Source organism: Sinohyriopsis cumingii, chromosome 2, assembly GCF_028554795.1.
Source record: "Sinohyriopsis cumingii isolate HCF-2022 chromosome 2, ASM2855479v2, whole genome shotgun sequence".
In the NCBI taxonomy this organism is placed as follows: domain Eukaryota; kingdom Metazoa; phylum Mollusca; class Bivalvia; order Unionida; family Unionidae; genus Sinohyriopsis; species Sinohyriopsis cumingii.
Window position 1 is genome coordinate 60,999,696 of NC_142962.1, and position 20,091 is coordinate 61,019,786.

Consider the following 20,091-nt stretch of genomic DNA (forward strand, 5'->3'; position numbering starts at 1 on the left):
ATCTGATTGAAGATTGATAAATATCAACGGCATAATCAGGCGAGTTTATTTCATCCGTCGAGGACAACGTCGGCTCATGAACATTAATTGATATTTTTGATTCCTTTCCCGTTATTGATTTTATTCTACGCGCAAATTCCTCACTGATCTCTTCAATCTGGTAACTGCCAGTTGGTATTTCAACAACAACCCAGTCAGGTGTTCCATCGGATTTGCTCTTGTTAGTAAATACAAGCGAATTATTTGCTGGTGTACCATGAAACGATTTTGATCTGATATTGGGCCAGCTGTAATATACCCGTAATTGTGCTAGTGCTATTTCTTTTACTGGAATTGCAGTAGGAAAATTAACACTAAATTCAGGATTAGTTGAACTTACCGAGATCATCGTTATCTTTGGCGGAGTTGTGTTGGTCACGATCTGCTGGAGTAATTCTGTCATTATTGATACTTGTATCTTTAATACCTTCATCGTATATTTTGGTCATCATTGAAAATTCGAAATCAGATATAATTCCATCACTGAGACTCACTGATAACAACGAGGATAATTTCGAGTATGCTACCGTCACTGTATGTAATTTTATTTTGTAATCGGATAACTTTTCGTTCGTACAAGTACATATTTTTTTTGTGATGATACCAAGCACACCTGCAATAGTTGTTGCTGCTGAAATACAAACAGTTACAGCTACTGGTGCCATCGTTGTCAACGCTGATAATATTACACCGGTTCCAGCAACAACAGCGGATACTGAATAAACAATCACATCAACGATAACCAATCGTCGTCGATATCTTTTTACTTTTACTGTATATTGATCGACTTGATCTTTTAGCGCAGCCTGCCATTCACGCGCTTGATTGTATCTGTATTGTGCACCGTCCATATATATTTTTATGCAGTAAACAATTGAGGTGTTTCAGCTACAAATTCCAAACACCACCAGTAAGATGTTGCGTTTAATTTCTTATCAGCTGCTTCCAGAATAAATATTTCTTCGGTTCCGATATTTAATACAACAGATACAACCCCGGAAAACCTGTCTGTGGAATGACGCCATGGAAACGTTGTAAATATTTCAAATTTTGCAGCACTAAACACAGATAGCCTGTACACGCCAGTGACTGTTGCGGTATATTTGATAGTTTTATTTTGCTGCGACCATGTTGCAAATCCCGATGATACCGTGCATACGATGTTTGTGATATGCCCGGGAGTTATTTCAGCTGGAATTTTAATCAGATTGGTTTTACTGATAATCTCAGGAATTCCCGCTACGATGTCTAGTTGTGTTCGTTTGATCGTGTCTAGGTTACTTTTGATATCAGAAAGTTTCATGTCAATGACGGAAGGATTTCCAAAGAACTTATTTATGGCATCATCGGTTTTTTGAAAATTTCTTCGAAGCCTTGTAAACGCGCCCGTGTGAACGTCATACTCGGCCCGTAGCGTGGATAATTTACCGTCTACGGTGCCATAGTTGACATCAACGTATTTTTTTGTTGCTGCGTCTTCGTCAGATGTTGGATCTTTTAAAACTACTATTTTGTTTCCGTTCATGCTGAGTTCACCCATCATTGTGTCACCGGTGTTTCTCACGCGATTAGCAACACTTTTTACAATTTCATCTCTGATGGTTTTAAGTGACATACTTGAATCTCTGATTTTGCCGCTATCAGTAAACACGGGAATATTATCCGTAACTGCACCGAGTACTCGCCGGACTATATCATTCCATCTGATATTGCTGGTTTTTAGTTTACCATATCGATCTTGAAAAATAACAACTTCATCTGGGTCAACTCCAGCAAGGTTCATAATATCAGCGAGGTCATCTTTAGTCGCATACTTTGACAGATCAACGTCGGATTTTATTTTCTTACCAGTAGAAGATCTTCCGTAAATATCAACCATTATAATAAGATCCGTTGTTTAAAATGCTTTACGCGCAACATATCGGTTGCTTGTATAATCGTGCACGACTTTATGTGGCGGCTTGGATGATTTTGATATTGCGTCGAGTACATTAATTACTTCACGGCCGCATATTGGCGGATCTGTCATTGTTTGTGTGGGTAGCGTTGAATACCAAACTTTATAACCGCTAGTTGTTGCGTGGAGTGGTGCGACATACTTGATAAATTCAACAGGTGGAGCTAACCCGTACGAGTCAAAATAAACAATTCCACGCGGATCAATCGCGTATGATACCCAATGAGTACCAGGTCCGGAACGTTTGTCAAGATTAATAATACCTGTTTCTAGTTTGTTTGGTTGTTTCGGTAATTGATCTCGCATAAAAACACCTCTAAAGGCAGATATTTTTAATTTTTTAGCAGCATCAAGTAAATCAAAATTTGATGATGGAACATTTAACGAAGTGACCCTGGAAGCCTTAGGCCTCTCCCCCAACGAGATCCCGGTAATCTTAGACCGCGTCCCTTTTTTTTGTTATATCGTCCACCAGTAGCTTTTTCGAAAATTTTTTTACCCGCCGCTCCAGCGGCACCTAACGCGACCGCTTTTAAGGCTGGAGCAGCCGCAGCTAGTAATGCCGGAATGGCCGCAAGAAATGGGAATATACCACCCGTTTTAACCATGTCTTTGATGGCGCTCGGGGAGAGATGGAATTGAACTCCAGTTTTTGATTCTAGGGCTTTATTGAAATGTTTAATCTGATTATTTGTCAACGATAATTTGTTTGGACCACCACCAATCTGATCTCGTTTTAGTGATATTTTAGTTCCGCATTTGTTGGCGGTTTTTGATTGAAGCTTTTTTACCTGACCCGGGGTCAGAGTAACATTAACATGACTATACGACATTTTTATATAAAATATATTTTTCTAAATAACACGATTAAAGATTTTCCACCGGTGCATCAACGACCCTCATTCGACCACTACCACCTTCAAGTGGCATGGCCTTGTCGCTAAGTATGACCGCGATCGCTCTGTAAAAGGCACCACCAGCTGGTGGGTTAGTAACATGAGCTCGAAAGTGTATATCAACAACAGATTGTTTGGATAAATCAAGATGTTCTAGTGAAAAATAATAAATCGGATATAGACCTGTAAAATCTAGTTGTGATATTTGCAACCCGGTATCTATATTTTGATCACGTCCCATGAATGACATTAAACGATGATATGCGCGCGCTACATGATTTTGTGCATAATTTAGTTGTATATCCTCGGATGGTTCTTGATGTCCATTTATCCGTAAAGAAACTTCACTAACTCCAAGGTTATCAAATATCATATGTGATTGTTCTTGATCATTTATCCGGTTAATATTTTGCAATGCAATAAAAATATGTCGTGGTGCAGAAACACCCTGTTGTGATGCTATATGCCATGTAAATAAACCATTAATATTGCTTTGAGCAGCATCTGTGGTTACTGTTAACCATGATAGCAATGATTTACCGCCTTGATCCATAAAAGATAGTAATTTTTGTTCCTCAGTAATAGATGGAGTCATTACTGGCATCCATAGTGAAAGTTTTGATATATTTACTTTACCCTCGGCAACACCAGTACCTCGCCAGATTGCATCATTATCATCACCTTTTCTTACGAGCACAATTGTGTGTTTAGCTCCAAAGATGACTTTTCTAACATTTCTGCAAAATCCAAAGATGTGAGATAATGGAATTGCACACGAAAAATTTCTATCATCTCCCGACAGCGCTGATCGGCGTGTTGCAAATCCCAGGTTGTAAGTCGCATTAACGCTTTTTATAATATCATAATCAGCACCTGGTCTGTCTGCGTGCTCAAAATCAGCTGGTTGTGGATCAACTGAAGTAGCTCGTGTTGCCAGTACTTTGGTATACTGAACATGATCAGCGTTGTTGGTAATATCCTTAGCAAACATCATTGTTGGACCGGCTGATCTTGTAAAGTCGTCAGAATATCTCGCCAGACCAATTATTGTTGTAGCAACATCAACATCCTTCTGAATTGATTCAATATTTTTTCCATCAATCATGTATGTGGCGCTATCAAACAGTGCCATAATTCCGTTGTTGACAAAACCAACACGCAAATTAGCAGCATATGCCGTATTAGCTACAACATTCGTTACAAGTCTACTTTCTACTTCAATAAACGCTTCAGCGGGCAAGAAATATCTACTTGTATCATGAACCTGTAATTCGATTCTCCCCCGCTGATTTGGTAGTCTTGCGTCATAGGAATAAAATTGATAGTCACGTACAGATTCGTACTTAAGGACAGGTGCCTCCATATCAAATGCTGGGTCTGATTCGCGCCTGAACATTTTTATTATAGTTACCATTTTTCCAAATGATAATCATCGTCGACGAAGACCACTTCCTGCTATTAAATTTGCTGTTATATTTTTTTCTGCTTCTTCAGATATCGCCGCTAGTTTTTGATTTGCAGCCTGATTTATTATTTTACTGACATCTGCAGGCATCACCTCAGTACTTGCCAGTTTCACCGGTGGTTGTTGTTTTCGTCGCAATAATCGTGATAATCTTTCTTTGATCGCCGAGAACGCCTTACCAGCAACATTGACAATTGCACCAGGAGCTTTATCACGAACAATATCAATAGCCTTCATCGATAATTGTTTTGCAACAGGTGCTACTTTTGGAGCTATCCTCGTGAATAATCCTCGAATGACATCACCAAGTCCATTTCCGTAAATTGCTTCATAGATTGGTAATCGTGAGTTTACCGCTCTAACCTGTGTGGGTTTACGATGATTATCATGCACGATCATCTTATTTTATTTACCATTTATCTAACAACTAGTCATCAACGAGTTCATCAATAAGTTCTCGGTAAACGCCAATATCCATGATACCACCTTGAAATAGTCGCCGACAAATATCAGCTGCTTCATTGGTTATTTCTGGTGAATTATTTCCAGCTCGTTTTCCTCCTATGAGAACTTCTAACCGTGATACGTCATTGATGATATTATCAGGACATAAACCAGATCCTGTTTTAGGTTCATCTTGGGATGGTGGTTGCATTACCGAAGTAAGTACTTCAGTGGTGTCCGGGGGTGAGTCACCTTCTCGAAATCCATGTGGTGAACCTGTCGGTGTAAATGTCATTTTCGGTGCAGGAATTTTCCTCGAGGAGGGTGATTTAAGTGACTCTTTAGTCTTTTTAATTTCCGACATCAACCTTTGCTGTGGCGAAGAAGATTGTTGTTGTTCTATTTGTCGCAGAGGTGGAGGAAGCTGATACTGGGAGGACTCTCCTTGTTCTAGTTGTTCCCCTCTCTCTCTATAAAGTCTTTTTACTTCTTCTTTAAGTCTTTCAAATTCTGAACCTCTAGCTTGTTTTTTGTTGTAATATACGCGATATATCCATTTAATGAAATTATCATCATTTGTTTTTTCATAACGGGGTTTTAAAATACTAGATTTATTAGATAAACTATTTAATATTTCTTCAGGTAATCTCTCTCTTTCAGTTTTTCTAATTTCCTCAACAACTCCTTCGTTAAATTTTGCAATTAATTCTACGTTTTCTCCTGCTGGTTTGGATTTAGATGCAAGTTTTTTTCTCACATCGGCGACTTCAGTACGAAGTTCTTCAATACCTTCAAGTATTTCCTCATCAACAGGTGGAGGCTGAGCTGCGGCTATGTCAGTTGGAAGGTCTCGTAAAATCTTTTTTGTTTGTTTGGTTCTTCTTGCTGTTTTTTCAGCCTGCACTGCAGTTTGTTCTAATACCGGAAAAATACCCTTTTTCCTCTTCTCATCTTCCTCCGCAATATCTCCCCATATAGTTTTTTCAACAGCCGATGCAGCTTTCTTAGTAGCTACAGTGACGGGTTTAAATAGTTTTTTAGTGTCCTCTTCATACTCAACTTTTGCTTCTTGCTGCGCTTGTAGATTTTTTCTAAATGAGTCTTTGACAGGAAGAAATTTTTTAATTGCTTCTAATCGTTCTCGAGCTGTTCTTGCAGTATGAGATTCTGGATGTACCATTTTTATTATAACATAATAATTTAATTAATATCAGCAAAAGAGGAGCAGCAGAGAGCGTACCTACCAACGTTGGTCGTCAAAAAAATAAACAAGAAATAAATAAACACGTAGAGTACTTTATTTTTTCAGCTACTATTTCGAACTGAGGTTTTATTAGCACAATCGGTCATTGCAAAAATAAACATCTCAAGGAAAGTTCATTTGTAAAATCTGGACCTTTCTACGAGATGATTTATTTGTTTGTTTTATTTGTTTTTGTCGGAATTCTATGGTCTGTTCACCCTCTCTGCTGCTTTATTTATAAAGGTATAATACGGTTGTAGGGGAGCGAGAGAAACTAGTTTTGTAATAAGGAATTAAAATTCTATTTTTTATCTTTCTTTTACATCCTACCCAATGTGAGCGGTGGTCCCTCTAAAGGGAGGTGGGGCAGTTATAGGGGATAGGAGTCTTTCTACAAGGGCAACACTTTTTCTCCTAACAATTCGTGTTCAATATAAATGTTGATCTTGAAACATGATCTTCAGACGTTTATTCAGACATTCTCTCACTGACTGTCCGTCTTTTTCCGTCTTTCCTTCACAATGTTATAATACACCAACCACTTAGATGTCCTAATAGTCATCTGCCGCTTTTTCAAAAACTGTCTATAACAATTTTTCAGTCATATCGCTACGATGTCTACAGTGTGGCAGTTTATCGTAATGTCTAGCACTTCATCATCATGCTGCAGATAAGAAGCATGATGTCCCACTCAGTCACATTATATTAACACCAGGCCGACCAGTCCTAACACTAACCTCTTAATGCTGCGCACCAATCGTGGCAGCTGTTAGTACCATTTTTATAAGTTTTTGGTATGACTTGGCCGGGGTTAATACCCGCGACCTTCCGCATCCGAGGTGGACGCTCTTATCACTTAGGCCACCGGAGCGGTTAATAATTCTGGACTGGAGGTAGAGGTATAAAAAGCAAACCAATAATATTTTGGGAATGCATGCTTGTTAGAGTTTAATTAAGGTATTCCACTGTGTTCTTTGAACAAATGATAGATTTTATATTGAACCTCCGCTACATCATATCCTTCATTTTTAGTGCTAATTTCCATTAGACTAGGGATAATTCGATTTTTCTTCTTACAAGGCAGCCGAAACAAACAATATGGGCCCTATGCATTATCAAATTTCGCTGTCATGATAACAAGTTGGCATGCTTCTCCTTATCCATCATCCATCTCGATTTTGCGAATTTTACATCTGAAGCCGACGTACATAATAGATACGTAAAGCAAGTTGGCCGTTCATTTGAAGCCCAGGGTAGGCCTTTGAGATTCGGTACTAATTGATCGTCAAGGTTTTTGTTGTTGTTGTCGTTGTAGGGTTTAACGCCATTTTTCAGCACAAGATAGGCTATACATGGCGGCCAGTAATAATGGCGGAGGAAGAACCCAGGAAATCCCTGGAAAGAACCACCGAAGCTACTGGCAAGCTTTCTCACATACCCACATTGGCCGAATCCGAGACTCGAACCCACGCAGACAGAGGTGAGATGGCAGTGATCCGTAACGGACAGCGCTTTAGACCACTCGGCCACTCGGGGCCCCATCTGTCAAAGTAGCGACGAAATTATCCATCGTCAAGCCTATATCAAAGTAAATATATATTATATTCCAGGTTTGGTTTCTGAGTGAATCTATAAACACAAGGTTCGTCCTTATCATGCTCAAACCCTCTACCTTCAAAAGTGAGTGGGTGTTTGCGTGTCTTTAAAAATACGAACTGTCCATTAAGACCTTAGTCTGGCAGTCATGAATGTGACAGCCCTCTTCACCAGTATCCAATTTGAGGCTATGTAAGCAAGTCACTAGACAAGGAAAAATAACTTGACGAGATGCCACCCACCCAGTTTCGCATCAGACTGTTGAAACCTTGTACTAAACGGGAAGATTTCGAAGTTAATTGTAAACATTTATGAACTTAATGGTACCGTGATGGTTGCGATGATGATTGCCTCATATGTGGTCGTACGCAACTTGAACGCGTACTCTAAGCCACTGCTCCATACGGGAACAACAACAACAGCAGCAACGACGAAAATAATAATAATAATAATAATAATAATAATAACGCTATGAATATATATATATATTTTCTATTTTCAGATATATTTGTACCCAGCAGGCATTTGTCTTTATCAAAAACAGACGAAACGGGCAAGTTATTTATTCTCCTTTCTGTATCATTTCAATTTAATTTTAAATGGAACTCTTATTCACAGATGAAACAATATAGCACTCAAGGGTTGTGCCTAAAATCCTTACGATATTGAAAGACACTTACCTTACAATCCATATCTGTCACGGACGTTCTCAGTAGGAACTATATGACAATTACTGACATTTTTGAGAGAATATCAATACAATAAATTATAACAATCTTACATCTTTATATATTTATTAGTATAACGCACGTGAATGATTATGTAAATATATTTTGTCAATGTGGCTTGACATTTAAAAATAGAAAAAACTAGTAGCGCGGAAAGAATACTTATTCTGCATTGTTAAAGTCAGTGTACATATTTGCTTCTGTTAGAAACGATTTAATGAGAAATACCAGTATCAATTGAAGGTCTACACAAATATATATAAATAATCGCATGTAATTATCTAGTTTCTTATGATTTCATTTTCTCCAATATGTACATTCTTTAATTCCTAAACTGCTTCTTACAAATTTCATTTATCTTCTTTCAGTGATTATGGACGAAAGCATCGCAATCGATTTATATAAATCTGTTAGAGTTATTTGCATCATTTTAAGCATGGAAAAAAATTTGAATACAAAAACGTCTGCTGTGAACATAACATGGGCTAACCGGTGCAACAAACATTATTTTATAATGACCACTGACCTTCATACACCGGATATTATCAATTCCGAATATCCCGATAACCGGAGCTACCTCATGCACAAGGTTCGGAGCGCTTTTGAGTTTGTCCATGACAAACATATGGATGATCTAGACTGGGTGTTTAAAGCAGATGATGACACATATGCAATAATAGAAAACTTACGATTCCTACTCTCCCACTATGACGCCAATAAACCTGGTTATCTTGGATTCAAATTTGATAAATTCGTTGCTAATGGTTTCATGAGTGGCGGAGCTGGATATGTAATAAGCCGGCAAAGCCTCAAACAACTTGTACAAAGTGGAATAAGAGAAAATAAATGCCCATTCTTAACACAGAAGGAATTCACAAATCTTGGCGAAGACCGTGCGATAGCTCAGTGCTTAGAGAGTATTAATGTGCCCCGTTTAAACTCACGTGATGTGTTTGGAAGGGACACGTTTCACCCCTATCCAGTAGAACTGCATATTTTGGGAGGCCTTCCAAATACTCTTTTTACTTGGTGTAAAGAACCTGCTGTGGAAGTAAGATGTTAATATTTTAACTACTAATTCCTCTTCTTCTTTTGTTACTACTACTAGTTCTACTACTGCTGCAACAACTACTGCAACAACAACAATTACTACTGCTGCTGCTATTACTAATACTACTACTATTTCTTCTTCTGCTATTACTACTACTGTTGCTACAAATACTACTACAACTAATACTGATAATAACTGAAGAAAGAGGACTGAAATATGTTCAAGCTGTATAGTAACGAAAGTATCACCTACAATAATGATAGTTATGCTGACGACGAAATTACGACGTGACTTATCATTTGAATTTTGAATGTTCTTGTTAATGTAATGTTTCTATGGACGAGGCAATCACCTGATACCACGAGTCAGACCGCATAAATGTGATTTGGAAAAATATATTCTGGGCGCCTAATTTGTCATTTTCGCATTAAAGGATAAAATATGTTTCGAAAACAGGTTTTATGTCCCATACATGCATATCAATGAAATGTTCATGCTGTGGGAATTTTCACTTATGCGTCTACTTTTCCTTTTCAGGGCCGGAACTGTTGTAGCCAATTTACAATAAGTTTTCACTACACCAACCCAAGATCCATGCTTTTAATTGACCATTTACTATACAAAACGTCTGTTTATGGCAGAACCTTGCCTAACAAGATGGGGAACGTAATGCAAGTCGGACAATATAGGCCTTAAACAAGAAACAACTTCAATAATTGTCATGTGTCTAGTGACGAATGGGCAAAAGTTTGTCAACCTTTTTGCAGTAGAAAGCATAATAGCTGTATCACTGCCTAGTAATCGACACAAATCTTTTTAAAATTTAGTCTTATCTACTTCATTGATATAATTGCATATTTCTGTTATATTTATTAATGTTTCTGGAGATACTGAAGTTGGGGAAAACTGGAATGGGAATTTAGTTTTCTTTAATAGACAACCATATGCAAATATTCTGCAAACCCTTTAAACGTGGTAAACAGGTAGACAAGGTTCTTGCATGGGAGAATGAAAATGTTCTAAACTCAGATTAAGATAAACATGTTTACTTCTATTGCTAATGATACGAATATGTAATCCATTCTCTCAGAGATATATTAGCTATATATTATGTTGTTTACAAAATCAATGGCCCTAGTCAGGTGCACAGTGAACATGATTTCTGGACAAGGACAAGTACACAATACAAATGTATATTACATATAATCATTAAAAAGCCAACAAGTAATACAAATTAAATAGGCGTAACACCTCTACTCATAAAAAGAAAGATTTATACACTGACAAATTACACCATATGAAGTCTTATGAATTATCTTTTCACTGGATGTGTATGATTTTAATATTGTATTCCTGTAACATCAAACTGGTCCTTAACAACCTCTGACGTTTTTTCTTTCCGTCAGAGTTTTCTAAAGCCTGTATCAAAGCCAAACATTTATTCTGAATTGTGTAATAATTTCTCTGGTGCTTATTAATTTTTGTTCAGAAAAAGAGCACACTGGATGATCTACACCATTTTTGTCTTGTTGAATAAATAATCCACCAACCCCAACACCATTTGCAACAACAGACATTTCAAATTATTGACTGAAATTTGGAGCTATGAGAACTGGTTCTTAAATATGGGCTTTAACTTTCAAAAGCATCCTGACATTTTTTAGACCAGAGAAACTTCGTTTTCTTACTTAACATATTGGTCAGAGATTCAGCAATTATGGCTAAATTGGAACGAAATTTCCGATATCGAACCCTAAAAATCGCATTAGCGGCTTTTTACTAATAGACACAGGGAATTCAGAGATAGCTTCGACCTTGACTTCTAAAGGTTTAATTTATCCGTGTCCCAAGATATGTCATAAACAATTAACAAGGGCAAGAAAAAGCTCGCTTTTGCTTCAATTAATGGTCAAATTTGCATCATTGAGTCTATCAGATAATTTCCTAATATATATTGATATTTCCAGCTGTCGTGTAGATCATGACGTCATCGGTGTGGACGTGACAATTATGTACACCAGATGTAATCATGTTCATTAAAAGCTGAAAAGCACAACGCGAACATTTCATACCAAACGGCATAACTGTATATTGATAACGTCCATCCAGAGTTACTAAAGCCGACATTTCCTTTGCCCTTTCCGTCAGTGGAATCTGCAGGAATCATTTCAAAAGTCTAATTTGTTGACGTATTTTGCATTTCCAATGTTGTCAATGCAGTCTGCGATTCTTGGCAATGGAAACTAATCTGTATTAGTCACATTGTTCACTTTGCTATAGTCAGTACAGTTGCTGACATTATTATCTTGTTTCGGCACAAGAATACATTGTGAACTCCAGTCACCTTTACTTGGCTCTATGAAATCGTTCTCCAGCAAATACTGAATTTCTTTTTTCAAACATTTATGTTTGAGAGGGTTCATCATATACGGATGCTGTCTTACAGGTGTGGAATCTACAATTTAAATGTCATGCTACATTTTATGTGTTCCTGTTGGAACATCTGAAAACAAGTGCTCATATTCAAATAATAACTGTTTCAGTTAAATCCTCACTCTTTAGGACAGGTGCAATTAAACTGACTGCTCCATAAACATTTGCATCTCTAGAGCATTTTACATGTAAATTTAGAAAGTTGTTTTCTTTCTAACTTTACAAAATCTATAAAACTAACCTTTTGAGGTATGGGCAAGAGAGCCAGAACTCTATCACCAAGCTCAAAACTCCTTTCCTTGTATTTCTGCCATACCTTAATTTTCATTTTTGACTTGGTCTTAGGCGGATGACCAATATAGTCTATCTTTGCTGCTAAAGGGTTTGTCAAATGCAGGAATAAGTTGCAGATTGGACGCAGGCATCTTCTTTTTGGTTTTTCCTAGCATTTGACGAGTATGACAAGATCTACAGTATTGATAAACATACTTTTAATTTTCGGTCAATACAAATTATTCAAGATGTTGTGATAAATCTTCTTTACCCTTAAATGACCAGCCAAATGAGGTTCATGGGCTAGACTACTAAATTTCTGGCTGTACAACTTGGGAACAACACTTTGATAGTTCACTGACCACTCGTCACTAGCGGGTACATAAGGTGGTCTCCATTTCCTCTCCAGGACCCCACTGTTAACAAAATAAAAAACAGGCACTCCTATAGTCCTCTGGAACAAACAGGGGATCTCTGGATCTTGTTCCTGTTCAACATTAGGTGACTGTCGTTTGAGGCCCTGATTAGAATAAAAAGATGAGTAGCAAAAACAGGAACACTGCTATCAATACAATTGAATTGATCCATATCAGGAAAAAGTGACCTAATCAAAAGCCTAACCAATACACGTGTCAGCTAAAGGAAATAATTCTTGATCACAATCATTATCAAGAGTTTTCGTTGCATAGATTTAGTAACCGCACAAACTGGGTATAAATTAGGGAATTCAGTTTTGATAGGATCGACTTTCTCATCAAAATAAGTCTTGCCAGTTACAAGTGGATTGACTACAACCTTATCTCCAGCTAGGACATATGTCAAGCAATAAATGAATTCCATCGATGAGTAAAGAAGATCCTGTTCCGACTGTCAAGGGTCCTGAGACAAACTCCGATGACATATTTGTACTGAGTGGAAGACTTACCGACAAAAGAACTTTGTTAAGCAAGGAATAATCGTCAGCTGTACGATCATAATTTTCTAACGTTTTGACCTTTTGCTCATCATGATAGGTCTTAACGTCACTGTGGTCGCAGTTCTTGAACTCTTCAATTATAATGAGTTATCTGAGACGATCATAGTCTGGACCAACCTTCCTGGCTGTACACCTATCAAGTAATTGTTCTTTTCTATCGCAAGTTCGACCTGGGTTTGTCCAGTTTCTTTTTTATAATTCCTAAACGTTTGTAAATAAGACTCAGGTACGAGCTCACAACCGTTTAAGATACACCCCTTAACCACATTATAATCAACACTTTGTTTTACTGACATTGAGGTTACGACTTTACTAGCTTTGCCAGTAAGTACACTTTGTAATAACACAGTCCAATGCTCTCTTGGCCATTTCAAACTTTTCAGCATTTCTTTTCCCTTCAAAATAAGGTGAATATTTATTTACTTCTTTTTCTTTAAAAAGAGGTACTTACCTAATATTTCCGGTAGCATCAAAATTGTGTGTAAAGGGGTGTGGGTCACTCGACAGTTCTAATTTTTAAAATCTTAATTGAAATTCCTTTTCTTTTTTTTCTCTTTATCTCTTCATTTGTTTTGTATTTCTCTCTTCCTTTTCACATTGCGTTGCCATTTGACCTAACCTATTTTCTCTCTCTATCACTCTCTCTCTCTCTCTCTGTCTCTCCCTTTCTGTATCTCTCTTTAATATTTTTGTTATTGCATTTGTCTCTCTCTCTCTTCTCTTTCTCCAATTGTATTTGCATTTTTGTCTATCTCTTTTCTCCATCTCCAGTTACAATTCCCTTTTTGCTTTCCGTAGCTGCATTTGTCGTTTTTTTCTCTTCTTCTCTTTCTGAAGCTTTCTTAAGTGTATTTCCATCCTGTGTTTTAATGTCAAATCATTTAATTTAATGGCAGACATAGACTGATTAATGAAGCCGAGAACATTTGCGTCCAGATTTAGTGTCGGATTTAAGTTGGACACAATGCTAAATTTCAAATGGCCCTGACTGTCCTCGAAAAGGCACCAAAGCAAAAGTATTTGAGAAGAAGAGATGGAAATACAAATGCAAAGAGAAAGAGAAAACGAAGAAAGGGAATTTCACCGTGTGCATAATACCCAAGAAGCGTGCGCAAGAACAAAACGATTGTCAAATTTGAAATGAAAAGTTTGTGCGTGTGTGGGTTTTGTAACACATCCCTCCCCGATCTGGCTCTGATATTTAGTTTTTTATATTACACTAGAGACAGTTTTACGCGATATGATACATTATCAAATGTGCTTCTCAGACAAATTATGTGTTTTTTTTGTTTTTTTTTACAAGCTAACATCTGTTCATTAATAAGATGTGGGTTTTGTTATATTTTTTTCTCTCGGTAGTTAATGTACATATTGAAACTTCAGAGCGCAACATTTAACAGTAGCTTGTACATATGCGAACTGTCCTGACTAACTGCTATTGACTGGATGCAGGAAGCTACAGTAACAGGTGTAGCTGCTTTTTCAGAGTGAGACACTCCTTAAACCAGGGCCCGGTGATGCACGTAGATTTAATGGAAAAATAGTGAGGACTGAAAAAACTTGGTATTCTTCGTTGAAGCCACTTTGTTCATGATATGAATGGTCATTGATAGAGTGAAACAGCCAATACAGTGTACGCAGTTCCATGCCTTTACAAAAAATAAAAAATAAAAAAAATACAAAAAACAATCATGGTTGGGTTTACTCTGTCGGGGGTTGCCCCTGTCTGTTTGTTTAGTGTGTCGACTCGCGGAAATAATATGACAGAATCAGCATTGGATGCCATAAAAGCCACTACAGCTGCATTAAAATCCGTGACGAAGTTCCACTAGACTGAGTGGATTTTTATTATAATGTGTAGAAAATGCACAAGACTGGTTGGACTTCCACTACTCATAGCGGGCTCTTAATCCCCTGCCCATCTATCCACTTCCTCCGGATCGAGTGAAAAAACACGATGTGTATAATGTAGGATTAAGAAGTTAGTTCCATCTATCATATGCGATAATCAGAAAGGTTTAGTGAAAGAGAGTGTGTGTGTGACTTGGATTTTTAACGTAGCTTTAAAAAAAATTAATTTATATCGCTATGATGTCTTCAGTGTGACAGTTTATAGTGATGTCTAGCACCGGGGCATCATGCAGCAGACATGTAGCATGATGTTCCACCCAGTCACATTATCCTGACACCAGGCCGACCAGTCCTTACATTAATATCTTAATTCTGAGCACCAGGCGAGGCAGCTGTTAGTACCATTTTTATGTCTTTGGTATGACTCGGCCGGGGATCGAACACACGACCTCCCGCACCCGAGACGGACGCTCTAACCACCAGGCCACCGGAGTAGCCAATGAAAACTTGTGAAACACTGGAATTTTATATTGTTTTGTGAACTATATCGACGAAATAGATCATCCTGATATTCTTTAATTGATTTTGAAATAGCATTTGACCATGTCTAATGGGACTTTTGGGAAAAGCTTTTAAATGTTTTAATTTTTTTGTGATTGAGCCTGTCAGTAGTTGAGAGTATTTTGCACAAAGTCCTAAATCATTCGGCCTGGTGTGTCAGGATAACATGATCCTATAAACTGCCACACTGAATACATCGTAGCGATACGACTGAAAAACTGTTAAAGGTACGTCCCCCCCCCCCCCCATTGTGAAATGTCTGAAAGCATTTTTACTTTCCGTGTAAATCAGGCGAACATAGTCTGTTGCGATTTGAAACGACCGGGAAACAAATTTTAATTTTACTATGTTTTCTTCTCGTTAATATTGATAGGTCTTTAAACATGATACTCTACCAAATCGGTTACGAAATTCATATTTAAATCTTTGAAACCGTGTCATCATTAACCACCTGAATACTAGTAACTGAAAACACACAGAGTGATTAAAATCACATTGGTTGAATTGCACCTGTTTCTCTTAATGGAAGGTATTGTCCAGAGAATAAAGAAAGTGCATCTTAAGTTAAGTGTTTAGGCTCAAATAAACAGTAACACAAGAAAGTGTAAACAACAACCTTTGAAAAATTTCACAAATAAAATAATTTATTTCCCTGGAAAAATACTGCAAAAACGAAAAAATAAGTACATACGGTTTCAAGAATCAAATCCAAAATAAATTCAAGAATAATCCGCGATTAAAATTTTAGAAGTCCTAATAAAAAATGTTCTAATGAATGCAAGTTCGAGTCCAAGATGACGTATGCTGTATTCTGTTCAATGTTGTTGTCTGCAGTTCCTTGTAGAGCACCAAAATGTTTCTAGAGAAACGAATTACTCTTTTAAAATCCAAATAATCTGAAGAAAAAAGAGCATTTAACTCGAAAACTGGCTACAACAGAAAGAAACGACTTGACATCAAGCATTTTCAAGCCCAGACTGTGAGATCTCTCTCTAAGCATCACTATTAAAACTAAGTAATGCGCAATTTTGGAAATACCTAATTCCGAAATAGATGATCACGTGATCATGTTTACATATAAAGCAAAATCACGTAGCCCCAGAATGACCTTCATAAAAACCAATCATTTTACTCCGCGAATAAAGTTGTTTACTTCACTAAAACTATTTACAAGCCTAGGGTCACGTATTCAATACAGACTCAATCTCAACCTTATTATTCCTACAATAAAAATAAATTAAAATAACTTGTTCACTTGGCTGTTACTAATTTTGATTTAAAGTCGGGAACCAGGTCAGTCTTTTGTGTTTACTAAAATGAACAGTCAAGGTTAAACTATTTTCTGGAAAAGTATCGAGTTCCCAATAAACAGAACTACATATAATGAAATAAAAAAAAAAAAAAAAGATCTTAAAACTTACAAACAATTAAATCAGATAAAAATTAAATCAAATATACATAACAATACAATCTTAATTTTACTGCTGCATGTACAACGCACATAGACAATATTCAGCTCATGCCAGTGTATTTTACATCCCTATTTATCTGCTGCTTATAGTTCTTACATTTTAGATAAATTTTTCCGAGCGTAAATCTTCGCATGTGGGCAACGTGGACCGTAAATGTTCACACACGTGAACCGTAAATGTTCACACACACAACTATCCCATAATGTGTATAATAATACTAATAATAATAATAATAATAATAATAACAACAACAACAACAACAACAACAACAACAACAACAATAATAATAATAATAATAATAATAATAATAATAATAATAATTTATATTTTGGGTAAAACCGAACTTCATCTTTACCCCCAATCATCATTAATAACAAGAACAATAACAACATCGTATAACTAAAAGTAACAAATAAATAGATAAATAAATAAATAAAAGGAAAGAAAGAAAGAAAAACAATGAAACATGTTTAAGGGACTCAATAAGGTGTCTGTTGATTGTAAAGATCTACTGTTTTGTGGTCACTTAAAATATGTGGTTTCTTTGAAGAGGCGATCTTTACCAGGTTTGCTGTAAGCATGTAAGTAAGTAAAAAAGTAAGTAATAAGTAAATAAATAATTAAATAAATAAATAAACAAGTAGTCCTTCTTAATTAATATGCAGTTGGTTTGAAAGTGTGGTTAATTCAACTTTTTACATCCAAACTGAAATATTGTGGGGTTACTTTTTGTTGATTGGGATGCAAATTGAGTGGACAGGTACAAAACTGATTACACCATTCAATAATGTTATTTAAAAATGATCTCAAGTTACTAATTTAATTTATTAAAAGAAAAACATATTTTCCTTACAATGTCCAAAACTGAAAAATTGAAACTAGAGAAAGTCAACCACCATCGCTTATGCACAAACCCGGCGTTAGGATGTGCAGGGCACAAGGTAGCAAGCGACGTTCGCGGCGCCCCAAGCAATGAAAATGTCATTGACTAAAAGCGCGGTGCCCAAGGCGTTTGCCTCGTTCGCCTTGCCCTAGGGCCGGGCCTGCTTATGCACACAGCGTGTGTTTAGCAGAAGATAGAGGCCGAGGTGGTGTATGGATAGGTGAGACCCAAGCAAATAGTTTCCAGGTCGTGAACATAGGTTCACATCCTAACAATCTCCTTTGGACTAGGCAAGACCCCGAGAGACACAGGTGGCCGAGTAAATGTAGTCGTCTTACCATGACCATCAAGTGTATAATTAATTACTGAGTGGGGATCTCAGTAGTTCCTAATTTGTGACCTTGGAATTAATTAAACGCTACAATAATATTAATAATCAAACAAAAGTGTATCAGTAAACAAGTTTTAAAGTTAAAATAAACTATACGAAAATTTGTGCGATTCAAGAACGAAGTAGATGTATATGTGTTTTTAATTCGAAGAAGTGTAGGTAGATCCCGAGATAATAAAGGTGGTGTTTTGAGCATTAGGAGGTTGACTTTGTGTTCACTGATTGCTTTTTTGGTGTTTAGAGGTTTTATGGATGCTTTGTAGATCAATGGCCTTCGCGCGGAACGTTTAAATAATGACGGTCTCACCTCCGTGGACTACATATGGCGCCATTATCCTTGGCGATAACTATTTCTTTGAAGCCGTGTTCATGTTCATTAGCGTGACAATCCACTGATTTTGCGCATAGCCGTGATATAATCAGTCAGAATGCCAAGAAGCGGGGGAAACGTTTCTAAAAACGCTGTTAGCGAGGGGTCAGAGACATCGGATATTAACTGTTCCAAAGCAGAATTCCAAACAAAAAGCAAAAAGTAATGGGAAAAGTAGATGGTTACGGATCACACCATCGAGGAAAGGTTGGATGCGCTCGCTGAGGTTTTGGAAAGAATGTCACTTTAAGAGGCACTTACATTTTTTTGAAGTAAATCCCAAATGTTCGATCACCAGTTCCAAAATATGGAATGTTCGGAACGAATTCCAATAGACTTGAATATCCTTATGTAAGACAATGATGCAGTCCCAAATGTCGTTGAATGAATTCACAGTAATCCATAGTAGTGTGTATTCAGTAAATCCAAAAGTGAATGAGCATTTAGTTATTCCAATGAACAATTTAAATAAATCATTCCTCTCAAATTATATCTGAAAAAACACCTGTAAATTCTGCTCAGAATATATTCCCGCAGACTGATCGAAAACAGCAACGAGTTATTTGTTTATCAAGTCCTTATTTATACATATGTTCACTTGACCTACATGAGATTAGAATGCGAGTACTCCAACGCGTAAAGAAAAAGAATAAACATTCAGTACAGCAAACACTCGTGGCCTAAAGTTAGGTAGGTAAACATTTTGTTTATATCTTACAACCAGGTACAAAAGTTAAGCACGTAATCAAATTAAATATACAGAGCACGTAAATGAAAATTTAAAAGAAGTGAAATTGACTTACATCAATACACACGAGTCGATATAATCATAATCTACGACATGACGACAACATGAATAACCACACGAACAGTGCACTGAGAAAGTTGTACCGTTTCGGATAAATAAAGTTGGAGCGGACATCAACAAACATCACCATCGCACACCGCCTAGGGAAAAAAGCAAAGGGACTAGTCATTTGCAAATCCGTATCAAGATGGAAGAAAACTGAAGTCATACGAAACCTAAGAAATATAATGTTCTACAATCATGATCAGGGAAGACATCGTAAGGGATGCGGTCGACTTCTTAGAAGAAATTGTCCCTTCCCACAAGAATGTTTGAAAGACGCCTGGATGATTGATTGCAAACTCATTGCCAGACTCACCAACGACAGAATGAAAGAAGTTTGGTTTACTGATAATCTATCTATATTATTGGGTTAGTTTGGAAAGTACACCAAAGACTCGCATGTTTTAGTCAACGGTGGTTTTTTTAAATGTTATCCAAATTCTTTTAATCAATAAGCTTTCACATTCGTCACATGTGAATCGACGCCAGTATTATGATCAATTGATTAGAGTCGCAAACAGTGCTGTGTCTGATATTGTGTATCGAAGAGAAGGTAATTCAAATATGTTTTTACAGCTATAATAACGAAAGGTGCTTCCTTAACCATCTAAA

General features: G+C 36.9%; 1 protein-coding gene across 1 annotated transcript in view; it reads left to right on the forward strand.

Moving 5' to 3' along the window:
- The window catches only part of LOC149805006 (glycoprotein-N-acetylgalactosamine 3-beta-galactosyltransferase 1-like), a 53,511-nt gene extending 38,721 nt beyond the window's left edge, over positions 1–14,790 (forward strand). The window contains exons 2-4 of the mRNA XM_089946453.1: positions 8,143–8,193; positions 8,737–9,419; positions 9,957–14,790. Coding sequence (XP_089802579.1) covers positions 8,143–8,193; positions 8,737–9,419; positions 9,957–10,115 — 893 coding nt within the window. The 3' untranslated portion in view covers positions 10,116–14,790. The remainder of the gene's footprint in view (positions 1–8,142; positions 8,194–8,736; positions 9,420–9,956) is intronic.
- The last annotated feature ends 5,301 nt before the right edge of the window (positions 14,791–20,091 follow it).